The 16,668-nt window shown below is 38.0% G+C and overlaps 1 protein-coding gene across 1 annotated transcript in view; it reads left to right on the top strand.

Moving 5' to 3' along the window:
- TNFSF13B (TNF superfamily member 13b) overlaps positions 1-16,668 on the top strand; it is a 52,472-nt gene that overhangs the window by 6,335 nt on the left and 29,469 nt on the right. Inside the window, exon 3 of the mRNA XM_075562599.1 lies at positions 12,638-12,694. Coding sequence (XP_075418714.1) covers positions 12,638-12,694 — 57 coding nt within the window. The remainder of the gene's footprint in view (positions 1-12,637; positions 12,695-16,668) is intronic.

Below are 16,668 nucleotides of genomic sequence, written 5' to 3'. Positions count from 1 at the left end.
CAAAAAAAATCAAATAGGAAATATAATCATACTCAGATTTCTCCAGCACATGTACCCATAATTGCTATTTTAAAAGCTTCACTTAGACCTTTTATGAAGCTCTTTATCTTCTATACATGCATATTCCTACCTGATATCTTAAATAGTCTATACTATTTTCTGCTCCAAAAAGCCCTAGTGGTGCTGTGGGTTAGGCTGCTAACTGCGAGATTGGTAGTTCAAAGCCATCAGCAGCCTTGAGGGAGAAAGATGAGGCTTCCATAAAGATGTGCAGTCTTGGAAATCCTATATAGAATAGCTATAATTCAAAATGGATCAGATAGCAGTGCTTGGGGAGTTTTTCTGGGTTTCAGGTGGTGGTGATGTTCTGCTCTGACTTTATTATCCTGTCTTTTAAGTATTTAACACATCATCTCGTCTAACTTTGTTGTTGTTTGTGATGCCAGTTTGTGGCACCTGGTGGTCCAGTGGATTACACACAGGCTCCTAATCCAAAGGTCCATGTTCCAAACTGACCAGTTGATTCTGGGGCTAAAAAAAGCAAGTCTGCTTCAATAATGATTTACAGCCTCAGAAAGCTTCAGGAGCAAGTCTGCTCTGTCGTAGAGGGTCACTCAGGTGTGGAATGAACTCCCTGGCAGGTTTGTTGTTGTTGGTATGATATGCTGCAAAAACATTTGTATGCTGCAAGTTTTTTGTATACATACATACTTGTGTACATATAAATGGCTGTGTACTTTATACACACTCACGCATATCAAAACATACAGCAAATTCATTGCCATTAAGCAGTCTATTCCGACTTACAGACTCCCTACAAAATAGAGTAAGCCTGTCCCTGTGGATCTCCAAGGCAGTAAATTATTTTGGGTGTAGAATGCCTCATCTATTTCCTATGGAGCAGCTGAGGGTGTCAAACTACTGACCTTGTGATTAGCAGCCCACTGTGTAATCCACTAGGTAACCGGGGCTCCCACAAACACATATAAGCACCTGTGCATCTGTGTAGATTTGATTTGCTTTAGATCCAAGATGAAAGGTATGAACATGAGAATCTTAGTGACAGATAATGCTTGTTAACAAAAGTGGCTTAAATGCTCCTATTCAGAACGTTTTTGCAGAGGGAAAGACATCATTTGGTCATCGCTTTTCCAAACGTAATGTTTATGTAGTGTGTGAAGTGTCAGCAGTTTGTCTGAAACTCGAAGTTTTTTTTCAGCTTTGTAAGGTTAAAAAAATTTGAGATGAGGTTTTTGCAGTTTTCTTGAGTTTTACTTTCACACCAATTCTTTTAACCTATTCTTAGTTAGGTTCAAAAATTTTAGATTTCACTTTCTTTTTAAAATGTTTTCAACTAACTTATTAATTTCCACATATATATTTAGAACCACTGATGTTCTCATTGAAATTTGATAAGTACTACTCATTTAATCCAAATGATAGACACTTTCATAATATTTAGTTATATCAAACTAAATATTTCTAGTTAGGGATCCATAAAACAGAGACATGTTTAGTAATATTTCTATTAATTACTAATATTTTAATTAGTAATTACTAATTATTTTAAATAATTTAAAATCTCATTTTAAAATTTCCAATAATATATTGTAGTTAATTTATATGCATGTTTGACTACTCTTCACAGTTCATTTAAAAATATTTTAGTTTTGCTCGCTATTATAAAGTATTACTACTTTTCCTCTTACTTTTATCAAACACTTTAGTTTTATCTTGTGTGCATTCAATTTGTATTTTAACTCCAATCTGTTGGATTATAAAGACCTTCCCTGACCTCTTTGGCATAAGGCAAATCTTTCCCGAGTATTGTACATCTTTCCTGCGCTTGTGTTTGTTGCTTGGAGACATCAAGTTGGTTCTGACTCATAGCAACGTACTTATACCTGCCTGTGTGCAACAGAACAAAACACAGCTTCCTCTGATGTCACCCTCACATTTATGTTGCCATATTTGAGTCCATTAGAGTTCATCTGTCAGTCCACCCAATCCATCTAAGTTCTTTTCTGCTGATCTTCTACTTTCCCAAACATGATGTCATTTTTCAGGAACTGGTCTCTACTTATAATATGTCCAAAGTACCTGAGATAAAGGCTTGTCATTCTTGCATCCATGGAGGATTTAGCTCTTCTCCTTCCAAGACAGATATTTCTTTTTCCTAGCAGTCTGTGGTATATTCAAATGTTTGGTACTTATTAAACCCAATTGAGGAATGTTGTCCATCTTTTATTAGTATATGTTCCATCTATCCAATCACATAAGAGATGTTTCCTTTGGTCGGTGTCTCATTTCTTCTTGTGCTTTATTCTTCATGACATCTGCACATGAAGCATTCTATGAACATTTGTTGATCATATTTGGTTACAATATGAAATATATTAAAATGATTTGGCACTATTTTTACTTTGGATTTTCCCATATTTCTTTGTTTGCCAGTTTGCAATCATAGACCATCTTATGAAATATTTCAACTTGACATTTAGAACAACCAATTAATCAGAGAATGAGCTGGACAAGAACTGGAGGTTCAGGGGGGCAGGAGAGTCGGGGTGTCGTGAATCACTTGTAGGACACTATAAATATGTCCGACTCCCTTAGTTCATCACATTGAGCCATAATTTGGACTCCCTAAAGATTCCACAGATGTTTGGGATCCAGAATTTCTTCAGTTTTAATTTCATTGGTTTCTCTCTTTTTACTTAATATTTTAAACTTCAGTCATCACATTGTATAGGGTAAATTGCACATAGGAATCCTGGTGGTATTGTGGAAAAGTACTTGGCTGCTAAAGTTGGCCATTGGGTTCCACCAGCCATGTGGATGGAGAAAAATGTGGCAGTCAGCTTCGGCAAAAATGTGTTGCCTTGAAACACATTGGGGCAATTCTACTCTGTCCTATTGGTTGCTTATGAGTTGACAACATTTGGAGGGATAGTGAGGGGGGATTGAAGTTTACATAACTTTGGTGTACAACTTGGTCAATGGTCACCAACTCAGTAGCAGTAAAAGAAGTGACAGGTGTTATTACTATTACTCCACATGCCCTTTTAAAATTCATCCCAGTTCCCAGTCATATCAAGGATAAACTTTGCTTTTAATACTTTTTTTTTTTTTGGGGGGGGGATTTACTTTGGCTCCCAGTTTTGTTTTTCTTAATTGATTTGTGTTTCAAATTATAGTCTTATTGAGCTTAATGTAGTCCATGAGATCATTGTTGATTGTAGCACAACAAACAGAAATGTGGGGAAATCCAGGATCCAAGAATTGCCAAAGAGCCTATATTAGCTAGTGCTTTACTTGTAAACCCATAAATATGTTTGGAGACAGTATCCATTAAAAAAATAACTAAGGCTATATGATTTTAAAAATTACATCCTAAAACTTCCTTACAAAAGGAATCATGAAAAACTACCTTTTGAAGACTCACTGAAATATAATACTACTCATTTTAAGACCCTGAAGATAAAAAACATTCAGTCTATCCGTAAAGTTAATCCTTTCAGATAAATCCTAGTGAACAAAAATAGTCTATTAATTAAATCATTCAACTTTTTATATTTTGTGTAATGCTATTCAATATGGGACTTCCCAGCTGTGTGAAATGTGCATTTCTTGGTTGATGAAAAGGTGAAATTTGTTTAAGTCACAATGCTTTTTACTGATCTCAGTTGTAGCAATAAATCAATGTTGAAAATATACCCAGCTTAGTGAAATATGAAAAAAAGAATGAAAGTTGTCTGTGTCAAGATCTTGACCAACCTCCCTTTGCTCCACTTTTTAAATGAATGGTTTTCTTAGGATAACCTTATAATCAAAGAAAAATGACCAAAATAATAAATTTCCCTTATCCTTTATTTCTCGAATTTCTGCTAAAGTTAACATCTTAAATTACCATTTTTTTTGTTACAACTAAGAGACCGACATCATGTCAAGCCTATTCAATAAATATTAGACTTTATTTAGATTTCATCTCTTATTAGTTTTTCTGCTAATATACTTTGTATATTCCACCCATCCAGGATGCAATATTGCATTTAGCATTTATTTATGTAATCATAATTTTGAAGACAAACTTATTGCATGCAAGGCGATTTTTGACGCAGTGACCCGATAGGACAGCATAGAATTGTCCTTATGGGCTTCTAAGGCTGAACACCAGTACCAGATTAGTAAGTTTCCTCTTTGTCCCTCAGAGAAATTGATGGCTTTGAACTGCTGGTCATGTTAACTACATGCATCATGCTAGCCTAATGTGTAGCACCCTAATCTATAGGGCTCCTAAGTTTGAGTACAGCAGAATGAAATGATCTCACCTCATAATGTAAAATAAACATATATCTGGGTGAGCTTTTTAATCCTTAAAATTAAAAAACAATACTATTATGTTGAGTCTTCTTTTGGAAATCCGGTTTCCAACTCCTCTGTAAGACAAGATGGGATGTCTGAGAAGATTGTAATATCCAGACTGTGCTTCAGGAGGAATTTTGGCTCCTCTGTGACTTAAAAGCCTGCAAAAGGAATGACGACCAGAGGCAATGTGGATTCAGCCACTCAATTCGTAGTTGAGTTAGGCTTCCTTGTGCCTCTTCTCCAGTCAGGGTGTGTTTCTTCCTGGAACAGAATAGTTGGCTGCTGTCATGAATCTTCCCTGAATGTTATTCCCCCCCCCCCCCCCGCTGCATAAATAGTGAGAAGCTCTTTTTCAGTGTTGCAAGAGTTGGCTTTTGTTCTATTTTCAATAAAATATTTGAAGTTGGAGATAGTGGACGGCCAGCCAAGTATTTGAACCCTGTTCTTATTAAGCTTGAAGTTTTGGGAATCTGATTGCTAGGAGATAAAACAATAATCAACATGCCTCAAAGTGATATTGGGTCTGTTTCATGTATTCAGCAACTGCAATGAGCATTTCTTAGGTTGCACACATAGCTCAAATTGTTTAATGTTTATCAGATAAACAGATAAAAACACACTGCCCACTTGGAGATTGGAGTACAGGGGGGCAGAAAGAGGAGACTGTTTGTCTTATAAAGGGTTAGATGCTCCAAAAGCCAAAAGTTCAGTTCAACTTTGTCCAATTGGGTTCCTTTGAGTCAGGATTTATTCTACGGTGGCAAATGAGGGTAAGCTTAGATATATAACTTATTTTATATATATTGCTATAGGTGGTGGAGTGAAATTTCTTAATATGACTCTTCTATCCATGTTTCTGTAACTCCTACCAAATGATTGAGTGGGACTAGGCAAATAGGGCGTGTGTGACTCCAATAGAGGGGTTTGGTCAGTTTCAGTTACCACCTTCCTTACTATAAGGATGAGCCTTCATTGACAGGAGAAAGAGACGGAGAGATAGAGACTGTTTAATGATCCTGACTTGTTTAACTCCTCTTGTAAACACCTATAATTGGGAGCATTGTCTTTGAGTTCTGTGTGGCCATTGCAATAAATGATCAAACTCAGGGTGGATGTAGAGTGGAGTAGGAGGAATGATTTGCATCAGTGTAGGCAAAAAAGGATGGAGCATGGAGGAATGTTTGACCCCTTCCTTGTGGAAATAGAGAAGTCACAGGAAGACAGATATGGGTCTGACCTGCTGCCCTATAACATCATAGACAACTTCATTGAACAAAAATATCACAATTTGCACTTTTGTTTCTTAGCATATCCTCCACATAATTCTGAAGGCTATTTCCAGGCCGTCTTTCTAATCCATTCTTTGCAAACATTCTGCCATCTTTGATTCACACCATATAAAATTGTGAGTCTTGGCATCTTTGTGGGACTCAAATCTTGTCCCTTTTTAGAGTGCTTTGAGTTTGGGGAACAATAAAATGTCTACAGGGGGAAGATCAAGGTTGAGAGAAGAGTGGATAAGCTTTCCCCCCAAAATTCCGGTAGGGCATCCCTGCTGCCTTCAACAAAGGAATAGATACGTGGAGATAGAAAGCAATTCCTTAGTGCACCTTTCTTGGTCATTTTTCATCAATACGGTTTTCAGTTTGTGGAAAAATTTATTCCTAACAAGCTCCTGTGATTGTTTTTTTGCTGTGGAAAAACTACTAATCATGTTCCTTTTGATCTCCCAAATAAGAGTTGCCATAAACTTCTGAGCTTCTCTCCCTGCTTTGAATTTAGTTGGCTTAGGAGATCCCCTGGAAAGCTACTGTTTTGACTGGATCGTCTCTGTAAGCCATTCTAAGGAAACTAGCTGAGTAATACATCCCGAGAAGGTATCTGTCACCATCCATGACCAAAGAGACATGTCTAATCACAGTTGGTTCAGAATAAACCTGTGCGTATATGAACTGAAAACACAGCAGCAATACTTTTTTGACTTACTAAGACACTGAGGTAGAGAGATGCAGGAAATACTCAATAAACATAGTTACTCAATAAACATCGATCCAGGAAATACTCAATAAACATAGTTTACAAAATGATACATACTTTGAAAAACTGATGACATTAGGACAGAATTAAGAAAATAAATCTTGTGAAAGTGTAGAATGGGGAAGTGAATGGATTTTAATTTGAACTAACATGACAGATAGACCTATCTTCTTCAGTGTTTAAGGCTTATACTCCCAACTACTTTCTTAACTTTGCATATGCAGATAGGTATCCCATCCAATTGGTGCCAACTCCTAGTGACCCTATGCACAACAGAATGAAGCGCTGCCGGCTGCTGGACCATTCTCACAAGTGTTCCTGTGTTTGAGCCCATTGTTGCAGCCACTGTAGAAATCTAACTCCTTGAAGGTCTTCCTCCTTTCCACTGACCCTCTACTTTACCAAGCATATGTCCTTCTCCAGGGACTGGGTCCTTCTAACAACGTGTCCAAGTATGAAGTCTCGCCACCCTCACCTTTGGGAGCTCTCTGGCTCTACTTCTTTCAAGATAGATTTGTTTGTCCTTTAACCAGTCTGTGGCACTTCCAATATTCTTTTCCAGTTCAGCAATTAAAAACCACTTTTATTCTTCTTTGGTGTTCCTTATTCAATGTCCAACTTTTACATGCATACGAGGCAAAGGAAAATACCATGGCTTGTGTCAATTGTACCTTAGTGCTCAAAACTACATCCTTGCTTTCTAACCCTCTAAAGAAGTCATGGAAAGCAGATTTACCAAATGCAACTCATACTTTGGTCTCTTGACTGCGACTTCCATGAACATTGATGTGGACCCAAGCAAGACAAAATTCTTGACAAGTTCAGTGTGTTCTTCACTGATCATGAGCCATGTATTGGTTCAGTCGTGAGGATTTTGATCTTGACATTGACTTGTCATCCATATGAAAGGCTGCAATCCTTGCTCATCAGCAGCAAGGACTTCACGCCCCCTTCACTTTCAGCAAGAAAGGCAAATACATTCATAATTTTGAAAGATATGTTTCGCTCATTAATAATTCTCTGTGCATATAATATGGTATCAATGTCAAATTATTCTTCTTATGGTAGGGGTGTAATTCAATGGTAGAGGTTATGTACATTTTAACTTACGAGAATTGCACTGGGCAACTAAACTTCTTTATTGTCAATAACTTTCTTTTAAAGGGCATTCTCATTTCTGAAGATTGAGAAGACAGAGTATTTACATTTAAAGAAATGTAACACTCACGGCATAAGGAGCTATATCATATACAGGGAAGGGGAATGTTGTCCTTGGGCACAGGGACAGCACTGCTAGACTCTGTGGAGTTATGATTTCATTTACTCTTTTACAACCGTATTAACTTGATGTTATTATTTTTAGTTTTGCTGAGAAATATGAGGCCCAGACATGAAAACCCTCTAAAACTCACTATCATTGAGTCGTTTCTAACTCATAGCAACCCTATAAGACAGAGGAGAGCTGTCCCTGTTGGCTTTTGAGCTGGTGGCTAATGGGTTTGAACCAACAAACTTGTAGTTAGAAGCCCAACATGTAACCAATGACACCACCAGAGCTCCCAACAAGATAAATAAAAAAAATTTTTATTGGGGGCTCGTACAACTCTTATCACAATCCATCCATCCATCCATTGTATCAAACACATTTGTACATTTGTTACCATCATCATTTTAAAAACATTTTCTTTCTACTTGAGCCCTTGTTATTAAGTTCTCATTGTTACCCTTCCCTCCCCGCCTTCCTCCCTCATGAGCCCTTAATAATTTATAAATTATTATTTTTTCATGTTTTAAACTGACCAATTTCTCCCTTCACCCACTTTTCTGTTGTCCATCCCCCTGGGAGGGGGTTATAGGTAGATCATTGTGATCAGTTCCCTCTATCTCCCTCCGCCTTCCTCTTCCCCTCCTGATATTGCTACTCTCAATATTGGTCCTGAGGGGTTTATCTGTACTGGATTCCCTGTGTTTCCAGCTCATGAAGATATTCTAGTCTAGTCAGATTTGTAAGGTAGAATTGGGGTCCTGATAGTGGGGGGGGGGGTGTTGTTACAAAGCATTAAAGAACTATAGGAAAGTTGTTCGTTTCAGTGATTCTTTACTGCACCTTGACTGCCTCGTCTCCTCCCCGCTTTGGTTTTCCACTCCTCACTCCCCCTCATTCAAAATGATATGATTTTTTATTCTGGGTCTTTGGTGCCTGACCCTGATCTTATTCACATCTCATGATCACACAGGATGGTGTGCTTCTACCATGTGGACTTTGTTGCTTCTGAGTTAGATGGCTGCTTGCTTATCTTCAAGCCTTTAAGACCTAAGACACTATATCTTTTGATAGCCAGGCACTATTACCTTTCTTCACCACATTTGCCTATGCACATTTGCTGCTTTATCTCCAGCAATCATGTCGGGAAGGTGAACATCATGGAATGCCAGGTTATTAGAACAAAGTGTTCTTGCATTGAGGGAGTACTTAAGTAGAGGCTCAATGTCCATCTCAAGCTAAAACTTTAATTTGAAAAATACTGCTCATGATCTGGCTTTCTAACCTCAAGGTCCACAATTTGAAACTGGTAGCCATTCTTTGTGAGAAATGTGGGGCTTTCTACTCCCTTGAAAATTATCGTCTCAGAAACTGACAAGGGCAGTTCCAACTTGATCTGTAGCTTTTCTATGGATTGGCTTCAACTCAATGGCAGTGTTTGTTTAGTTTGGGTTATCTAAATGAATATACTAGTATGACACTTCTACTCCACAGTATGTGTAAGTTTTTATCTGTATCAATTGTAACAACGAAACTAAGAACTAACCATCTCTTTCCCATTATCCAGATGGTTGCTATAGGGTTGCTATGAGCTAGCATCAGCTGACGACAGTGTTATACAGATAAAAAATTACTTCAAAATGAAGTATGAGTCGCATAGTTACACAGCTGATTTGTGGGAGAACTAAGACTTGAATTCATCATCCATTGACTAGAAACATTCATTTTAAAAAATGCAACCTGTACATGCTTAATGTGCAACTAAGACCTAATTTGAGAAAAGGTATTGGGCCATTGAGAGGATTAGGGCAATTTTGAAATTATTTCCAATGAGAGAGACATCATTATGAAATCATAGAATGTTAGTAGATATCATAGACTGAAATATCTAGCCCACAACCCAGAGGAGCTGGGCTAGATTTTGAGGACTGGGAACATTTGGATGAGATATTATGTACAGTATGAGATATTATGGACAATAATGCAATAGGAAGATGGAAAATGCAAAAAGTGAGCTGATCGTTAGTAACTGTTAGAAGTGTATCACATGTAAACACTTTTGCATGACTCCTTTATGCTTCTAAACTAAAGCATCAGGTACTTTGCAGCTGCTGTTTGGGTAGATTTTCTAAGTGTAGACTGTCCTCGGCTGCTCCTTCCCCTGCTTACGATTAGGCTGAGGCAGACAGGAGAGCACTGGGCAGTAGCCATGAAGTCCGACATTAGCTCTCAGCTTCTTTCTCTTTTCTGCCCTGCAGCCCTAGAGTGCGTCCTGGGAATTAGAGAGCAAGATATATCATTCTATTTTATGTACAACTTGAAAAATATGTATATAAGTAAAATATTATGTAACTACTCATTTTAAAACTCATTATAGGGTAATACAGTTATACAGATGGAATTTTAAAAATATTAAAGATGATTTTTATGAAAAATTTGTACTATATATCCAAAGGCTCAAAGTTTTTGTTATTTTAATCATTTTATTGGGGGGGGGCTCATACAACCAATCACAATCCATATATGCATCCATTGTGTCAAGGATATTTGTACATTTGTTGCCCTCATCATTCTCAAAACATTTGCTTTCTACTTGAGGCTCAAAGTTTTTTATTTTTTTAATTAATAAATCTTTTTATTGGGGCTCATACAACTCTTATCGCAATCCGCACATACATCAATTGAGCAAAGCACCCTTATACATTCGTTGCACTCGTCATTCTCAAAATTATCCTTCCACTTGGGTTCCTGGAATCAGCTCGGTTTCCCTTTTTTTCCCCCCTTCCCCTCTCCCTCCCTCCCCGCTCCCCGCTTCCCCCTGCTCCCTTAATAGTTTATAAATAATTATTTTATCTTATCTTACACTGCCGGGAGTCTCCCCTCACCCATCTTCCGATTGCCCATCTCCCAGAGAGGAGGTTACACATAGATCTCCAAGATCGGTTCTCCCTTTCTACACCCCCTTCCATCCTGGTGTCGCCACTCCCACCGCTGGTATTGAGGGGTTCATCTGTCCTAGATTCCCTGTGTTTCCAGATCCCTACTGCACCAAGGCTCAAAGTTTTATTGTTACAAAAGTCCATGAATTTAATTTGATTCGAGGTATATCACAATGTTTGAGGTAAGGATTGAGTAACTGAGTTTTTAAGAATTGCTTGATTATGATCCCAATATCCTTTGCTAAATTTGTTCCATAGGTTGTTGTTTTTTTTTAAAACTACCTGATACGTACTATGAAAATCCTTAAATGATTGTGCTTAATATCCAGTAAGTACTAGTCTAGGAAGTGAAGCAATTATATAGTTACTATAGTTAGGGACAACAATATAATAGGATGACTAAAATTGCAGGAAATGCCCTTACTTTAGTAGAAGTATATCATATATAAATGCATTCACACTACCTCTTTGTGGGACTCTATGATAGAATAGACCACGTGTGCATTCTGGTCATGGTGAGTCTGAGTGCAGAGATTAAGATTCAGATATTTTCAAAGCAGTTTGGAAGTGATAAGACATAGCTTATAAAGTCTTTCGAATGACATAAACAATGTCCTGGGTTTCGCTTACAAAGGAACTCCTACAGGAGTTTTGGGAAATCGTCAGGGCAAGGGAATTGAAACGGAATACAATATGCTCTAGGGCAGGGGGATGGATAAAAACGGCTGATTGAAAAGTAAGGGGTGCAAATCGAACACCTTCTCTGTGAGCGAAAGATGTGGCAGCCTGTGTCCACAAGGATCACAACCTTGGCGACAGGATGGGACTGTTGCTATGAGTTAGAAGCAGTTCCAAGGCAAGGAGTTCAGTTTTGGTGTTGTGTTTCAAGAAACATAAACACCAAATGGTGTCTTGGGTTGATGCCCATGATTTAACAACATGACTCCATCACAATGGCAGAGGAATGGGTTTATTTGGCACAACATTAACGATTTCACATTGCGCTTTCTTTCCATCTCTGTAATGCACACACAGAAATGTTAACAAAGGAATGATGCAAAGACTGTAATTTGATTCTGAATTTCATGTGCTCCGATAAACCTTTATGTCCCCTACAAAATACATTGTTGCGTCGTCTATGTAGTGATTACTTAAGTATTTGTTGGGAACAGTATTAGTTAAATATTTGTTGGGAAAAAAGGAACACATTTTAGAAGCAATGGTTTCTGTGTTAGGCTGGGTGGTTTAGAAAAATGAAAATCATTGATACTCATATATGTATAAAAAACTTTATATCAATAAGTAATTATATATCAAGAAGGCATCCTAGCCCAGTCAAATCCATGGGTCCAAGACCCAGCCACAGCCCTCCCCAGGCTCATAGGTAAAGGCTGATGATGGAGATAAATGAAGTGGGTAGCAGGGAAATCACAGGCTGGTGGCTGCAAAGTCCTGTGGATCCAAGGCGAGTGAGAACATGACAGGGTGCTGCTCCCCAGGGCCTGGTCCATCTCTGACTGTTTCCTTGAGGTTCCATTATGCTTTAGATAGGAAGAGACCAGTAGTGTGTCTTAGATCATAGCTTAAAATTAGCAATTACTTTTATTTTCAGCAGCATTAGTAATACTATTTTCAGAAGTGATGAATTATTATTTTACGCTAGAATTTTTTTAAACAACAGATAGTCTCTAAAAATCTTACGATTCAATAACTGTTTCATGTATTTGATAGATTTGAAAAACAAATAACTAATCTCACTTTCTATACATGCATCACATTTAAAATTAAATTAGAGTAAAAATCAAAGATGGTGTACTTTCTGTATTTCAGCAGCATACGGAGTACATCTTAAATATCTGTAGGTATATCTCATAAAGTAATGTTAAGAACAATATTATACAAGCATTTAACATTTATAGTTAATTCGGTGTTTCAGGGAGAATTGGGTTGTAGTTTGTTGTTTGCAGACATCGTAGTTATCTTATTATTTATCCTTAAGAACCTAAACTAATCTATGTTTCCTTTGTAGTCACTCAAGACTGCTTGCAACTGATTGCGGATAATGACACTCCCACTATACAAAAAGGTAATACCGTGGCCCCAGGTCTTTCCCTATTTTAGATTTAGACAACATACCTGTAAGCTTCGAGTCTAAGGACTATATTTAAACCACATGTCAAATAAATTATCTACCTCAAAATTTTATTCTAATTAAATGTAAAACAATAAGCTTGAATGCATTAGAAATGTTTAGTGAATATACATTTTGGCTAATGTTCTCATGATCAGAATTTCTGTAGTGATGCTATATTCTATTTAGAAATTTTAAAAGAATTTGAATATAGAATAATAAATCAGTTTAAGTTTTTAATTATTTAGAAATAATTATGGCTTCCACAATGACGTAGTGACCTCTTTTTTTCTTTTAAACTATTCAATAATTTAGTCATTTCAAGTAGAGCTGTAAAGTCATTACCACAATCAATTTTAGAATATATTCTAATTTTTTGCTTTTGTTTTATAAATTATTTATTTATTATTATTTAAATCCTATTATTGAAGGCTCTTATAGCTCTTATCACAATCCATACCTCCATCCATTGTGTCAGACACATTTGTACATATGTTGCCATCATCATTTTCAAAACATTTTCTTTCTACTTGAGCCCTTGATGTCAGCTCATTTCCCACCCACCCCCTCCCTCATGAATCCTTGATAATTTTTAATAATTATTTTTTTATATCTTATACTGACTGCTGTGTCCCTTTACCCACTTTTCTGTTGTTCATTCCCTTGGGAGGGGATTATATGTTGAACATTGTGATTGGTTCCCTCTTTTCCCCCAACTTTCCCCTTCTCCTCCTGCTATCGCTGTTCTCATTATTGGTCCTGGGGGGTTTAGCTGTCCTGGATTCCCTGTTTTGTGCTCTCTTATCTGTACCTGTGTACATGTATGGTCTAGCCAGATTTGTAAGGTAGATTTGGAGTCATGATAGTGGCAGGGAGGAAGCATTAAAGAACTAGAGGAGAGTTGTATGTTTCAACGGTACTTTACTGCACCCTGACTGCCTCATCTCCTCCCTGCGACCCTCTGTGAGGGGATGTCCAGTTGCCTACAGATAGGATTTGGGTCTCCACTCTGCATCCCCTGCCCCCCCATTCACATCGATATGACTTTTTGTTCTGGGTCTTTGATGTCTGATACCTGTTCCTATTGACACCTCATGATCACACAGGCTGGTGTGCTTTTTCCATGTGGGCTTTGTTGCTCCTCAGTTAGATGGCCCAGACACTATATCTTTTGATAGCCGGGCACCATCAGCTTTCTTTACCACATTTGCTTATGGACCCATTTTGTCTTCAGCGATCATGTCGGGAAGGTGAACATCACAGAATGCTGGATCATTAGAACAAAGTGTTCTTGCACTGAGGGAGTACTTGAGTAGAGGCCCAATGTCTGTCTGCTACCTTAATACTTAATATATAAATATATGCACATAGATCTATTTCCCTATCATTATATATAAATATATTTACATATGTGCATGTCTGTATGTAGACCTCCATAAATGTCCTTTGCCTACTAGTTCCTCCCTCTGTTTTCTTTTACTTTCCTTTTGTCCTTCTATCATGTTCAACCTTCATTTGGCTTTCATTAAATTCCTCCTGGTTACATTGCCCTTGATCAATCCCCACCAGGCATCATACACCCTCCTCCCCATCAGATTTTAAATAATTTGTTGTTTCCTTGTCCCTGAGTTTGTGAGCACCCACCTTCCTTTCCTCTGCCTCCTCCTCTCCCATGTCCCCCAGGACTGTTGGTCCCGTAATTTTCTCTTCTGGATTGTTTATCCTACTTATCTTATCTAGATAGACAGGCAGAAACAATAATAAACACAAAAGCAAAGCAAAGCAAAACAAAACAAACGACAACAACAACCATAAAAACCAGCAACAACTTAAAGAAAAGCCTAGAAATACTTCCAGGTCCGTTTGTTCACTTTTAGGAGTCTTTTCCAGTTGAGTCTGATTGGATGCCAGGCCCTGACCCCAAAGTCTATTTTTGGTATTCTCCAGCGACCTCATTGCTTTGTTCTCCTTGCTGCTCCAGTGCATACCCTTAGTGTTTCACCCCAGTGTGGTGGGGTCAGATTGGGCACAATTCCCAAACTGTCTCCAGTGTCATCCCCATAACACTATGGGTCAGTGAGGGACTTTGGGTCTCATGGTGGGGCTGGCCCTCTGGTCCTCTCTGTGCATTGGCTGCTTTTAGCTGGAATATTTTCCTTGGGGTTTGGTGGGCCAGGATGTGTTCCACTCTCTCTTTCCCTCTCCTTCCCTCTTAGTTTGTATCCATGTGCTCAGATCAAATCTGCCCCTCTCCCAGAGCTGTAGCTTCAGTGCTGCCCTCTGCTGTGCATTCTTCTTGGGAGTGTGTATAGGGGGCGGGTCATCCACGTTGTTTGGACTGGGGCCCAAACCTCTCTAGTCATTCACTGCTTCATGCCTCAGGATCATCTTTATAATATTGCTTCTTCTATTAAGTTACAGAATTCCTAATAAAATTATGATTATATAAAGATTTTAGCACATAAAAATACTCATGTATTCCTTAATAATATCAGTTTATTTATAATTCCACAATTTTTTCAATGAGAATATTTTAAACTGTTTTTATTTGCTGTTTTTATAAGATTAAATTCTAGATATTTATAGTTTTGTATAATGACCTAAATCTAGGCTCATGGAGATTATACATTAGCATCATTTATCAGAATGTTTTACACAGAAAATTAATTCTGACAAGTAGTTTATGAAGTAGACTTTTAATGACAGTTATATCTGGAAATGCTATATCCGCAGTTCTCAATCTGTGGGTCGCGACCCCTTTGGGGGTTGATCAACCCTTTCACAGGGGTCGCCTAATTCATAACAGAAACAAAATTACAGTTATGAAGTAGCAATGAAAATAATGTATCGTTGGGGGCTACCACAACATGAGGAACTGTATTAAGTGGTGGCATTAGGAAGGTTGAGAACTACTCCTTACCCTATGAACTTTCATTAAATTTAACAAGGCATTCCAAATATTATTGAAACTTAAAAAATTATAAAATAACATTGTTTTACTTAATTTTATCTTAAAAAATTCACTTGACCCCGCCACTCTAACACATATCAGCATCATTTTGGAAGCAAACTACTTTTGATATGACTGCTTCCTAGCAGTTACTTCTTATATGGCTAATTAACAAAACTGTATTAGGAAAGGGGCTATTTATTCATTCACTCACATTCACTTATCTTCTCCCTGCCATCGAGCCAATGTCAATTCAAAGGGTTCCTATAGGATAGGATAGAACTGCCTCCTGTGAGTTTCCAAGACTGATGATTTACTCTCTTTCTCCCAACGTTTGGCCAGTGGTTTCAAACTGCTGACCTTTCAGATCACAATGTGTTCCCACTACACCACTAGGGCTCCTTCATTTATCTTACATCTATTGAATGAGGGCTTACTGTTTTCCAGTTCCAGCATAGGCACTTGGGGGAAAGAGCTGTGGCTCAAAGAAGCATGGTGGATGGAGCACACCTGATGATAAAGGGAAAGAAAAGAGGGGGAGCAGTCATAAATGCGTGTTGTCTCAATTAATGCTCTTTAGTTTACTTCTCTGGGTTTTGATGTATATATTGCAATGGCTACACAGAACCTACAGACAATTTTTATGATTAAAGGGTTTATCACGGAAGGTAACAGGTGGCAACGACAGTGGGAAATGGTCAGGATAATTGTTTATGAGGACACATTACAATGTTTGACCAGGTCTACTAATAAATGTCCAGTGAGACATAACACCTGCTATAAGACTCCTCCTGATGGCATTTAGCTCAAATTCTGTGGGTCAGCACACTCAGCTCCTCAATTAAGTGGCACTGGCACCCTAAGCCACTAGGTTTCAACCTCCACGCACTTAGCTCCAGTTGTGGGGTCAGCAAGTCCAACTTCCCCAATTAGGTGTCCAGAGGCACTCCACTCTAAGCCAGCGTCCTGCACAAAATCA

The sequence above is a fragment of the Tenrec ecaudatus genome, chromosome 11 (genome assembly GCF_050624435.1).
Source record: "Tenrec ecaudatus isolate mTenEca1 chromosome 11, mTenEca1.hap1, whole genome shotgun sequence".
Classification (NCBI taxonomy): Eukaryota; Metazoa; Chordata; class Mammalia; order Afrosoricida; family Tenrecidae; genus Tenrec; species Tenrec ecaudatus.
The sequence above is the reverse complement of the archived record's forward strand: the minus strand, read 5'-3'. Positions and strand labels throughout refer to the sequence as shown.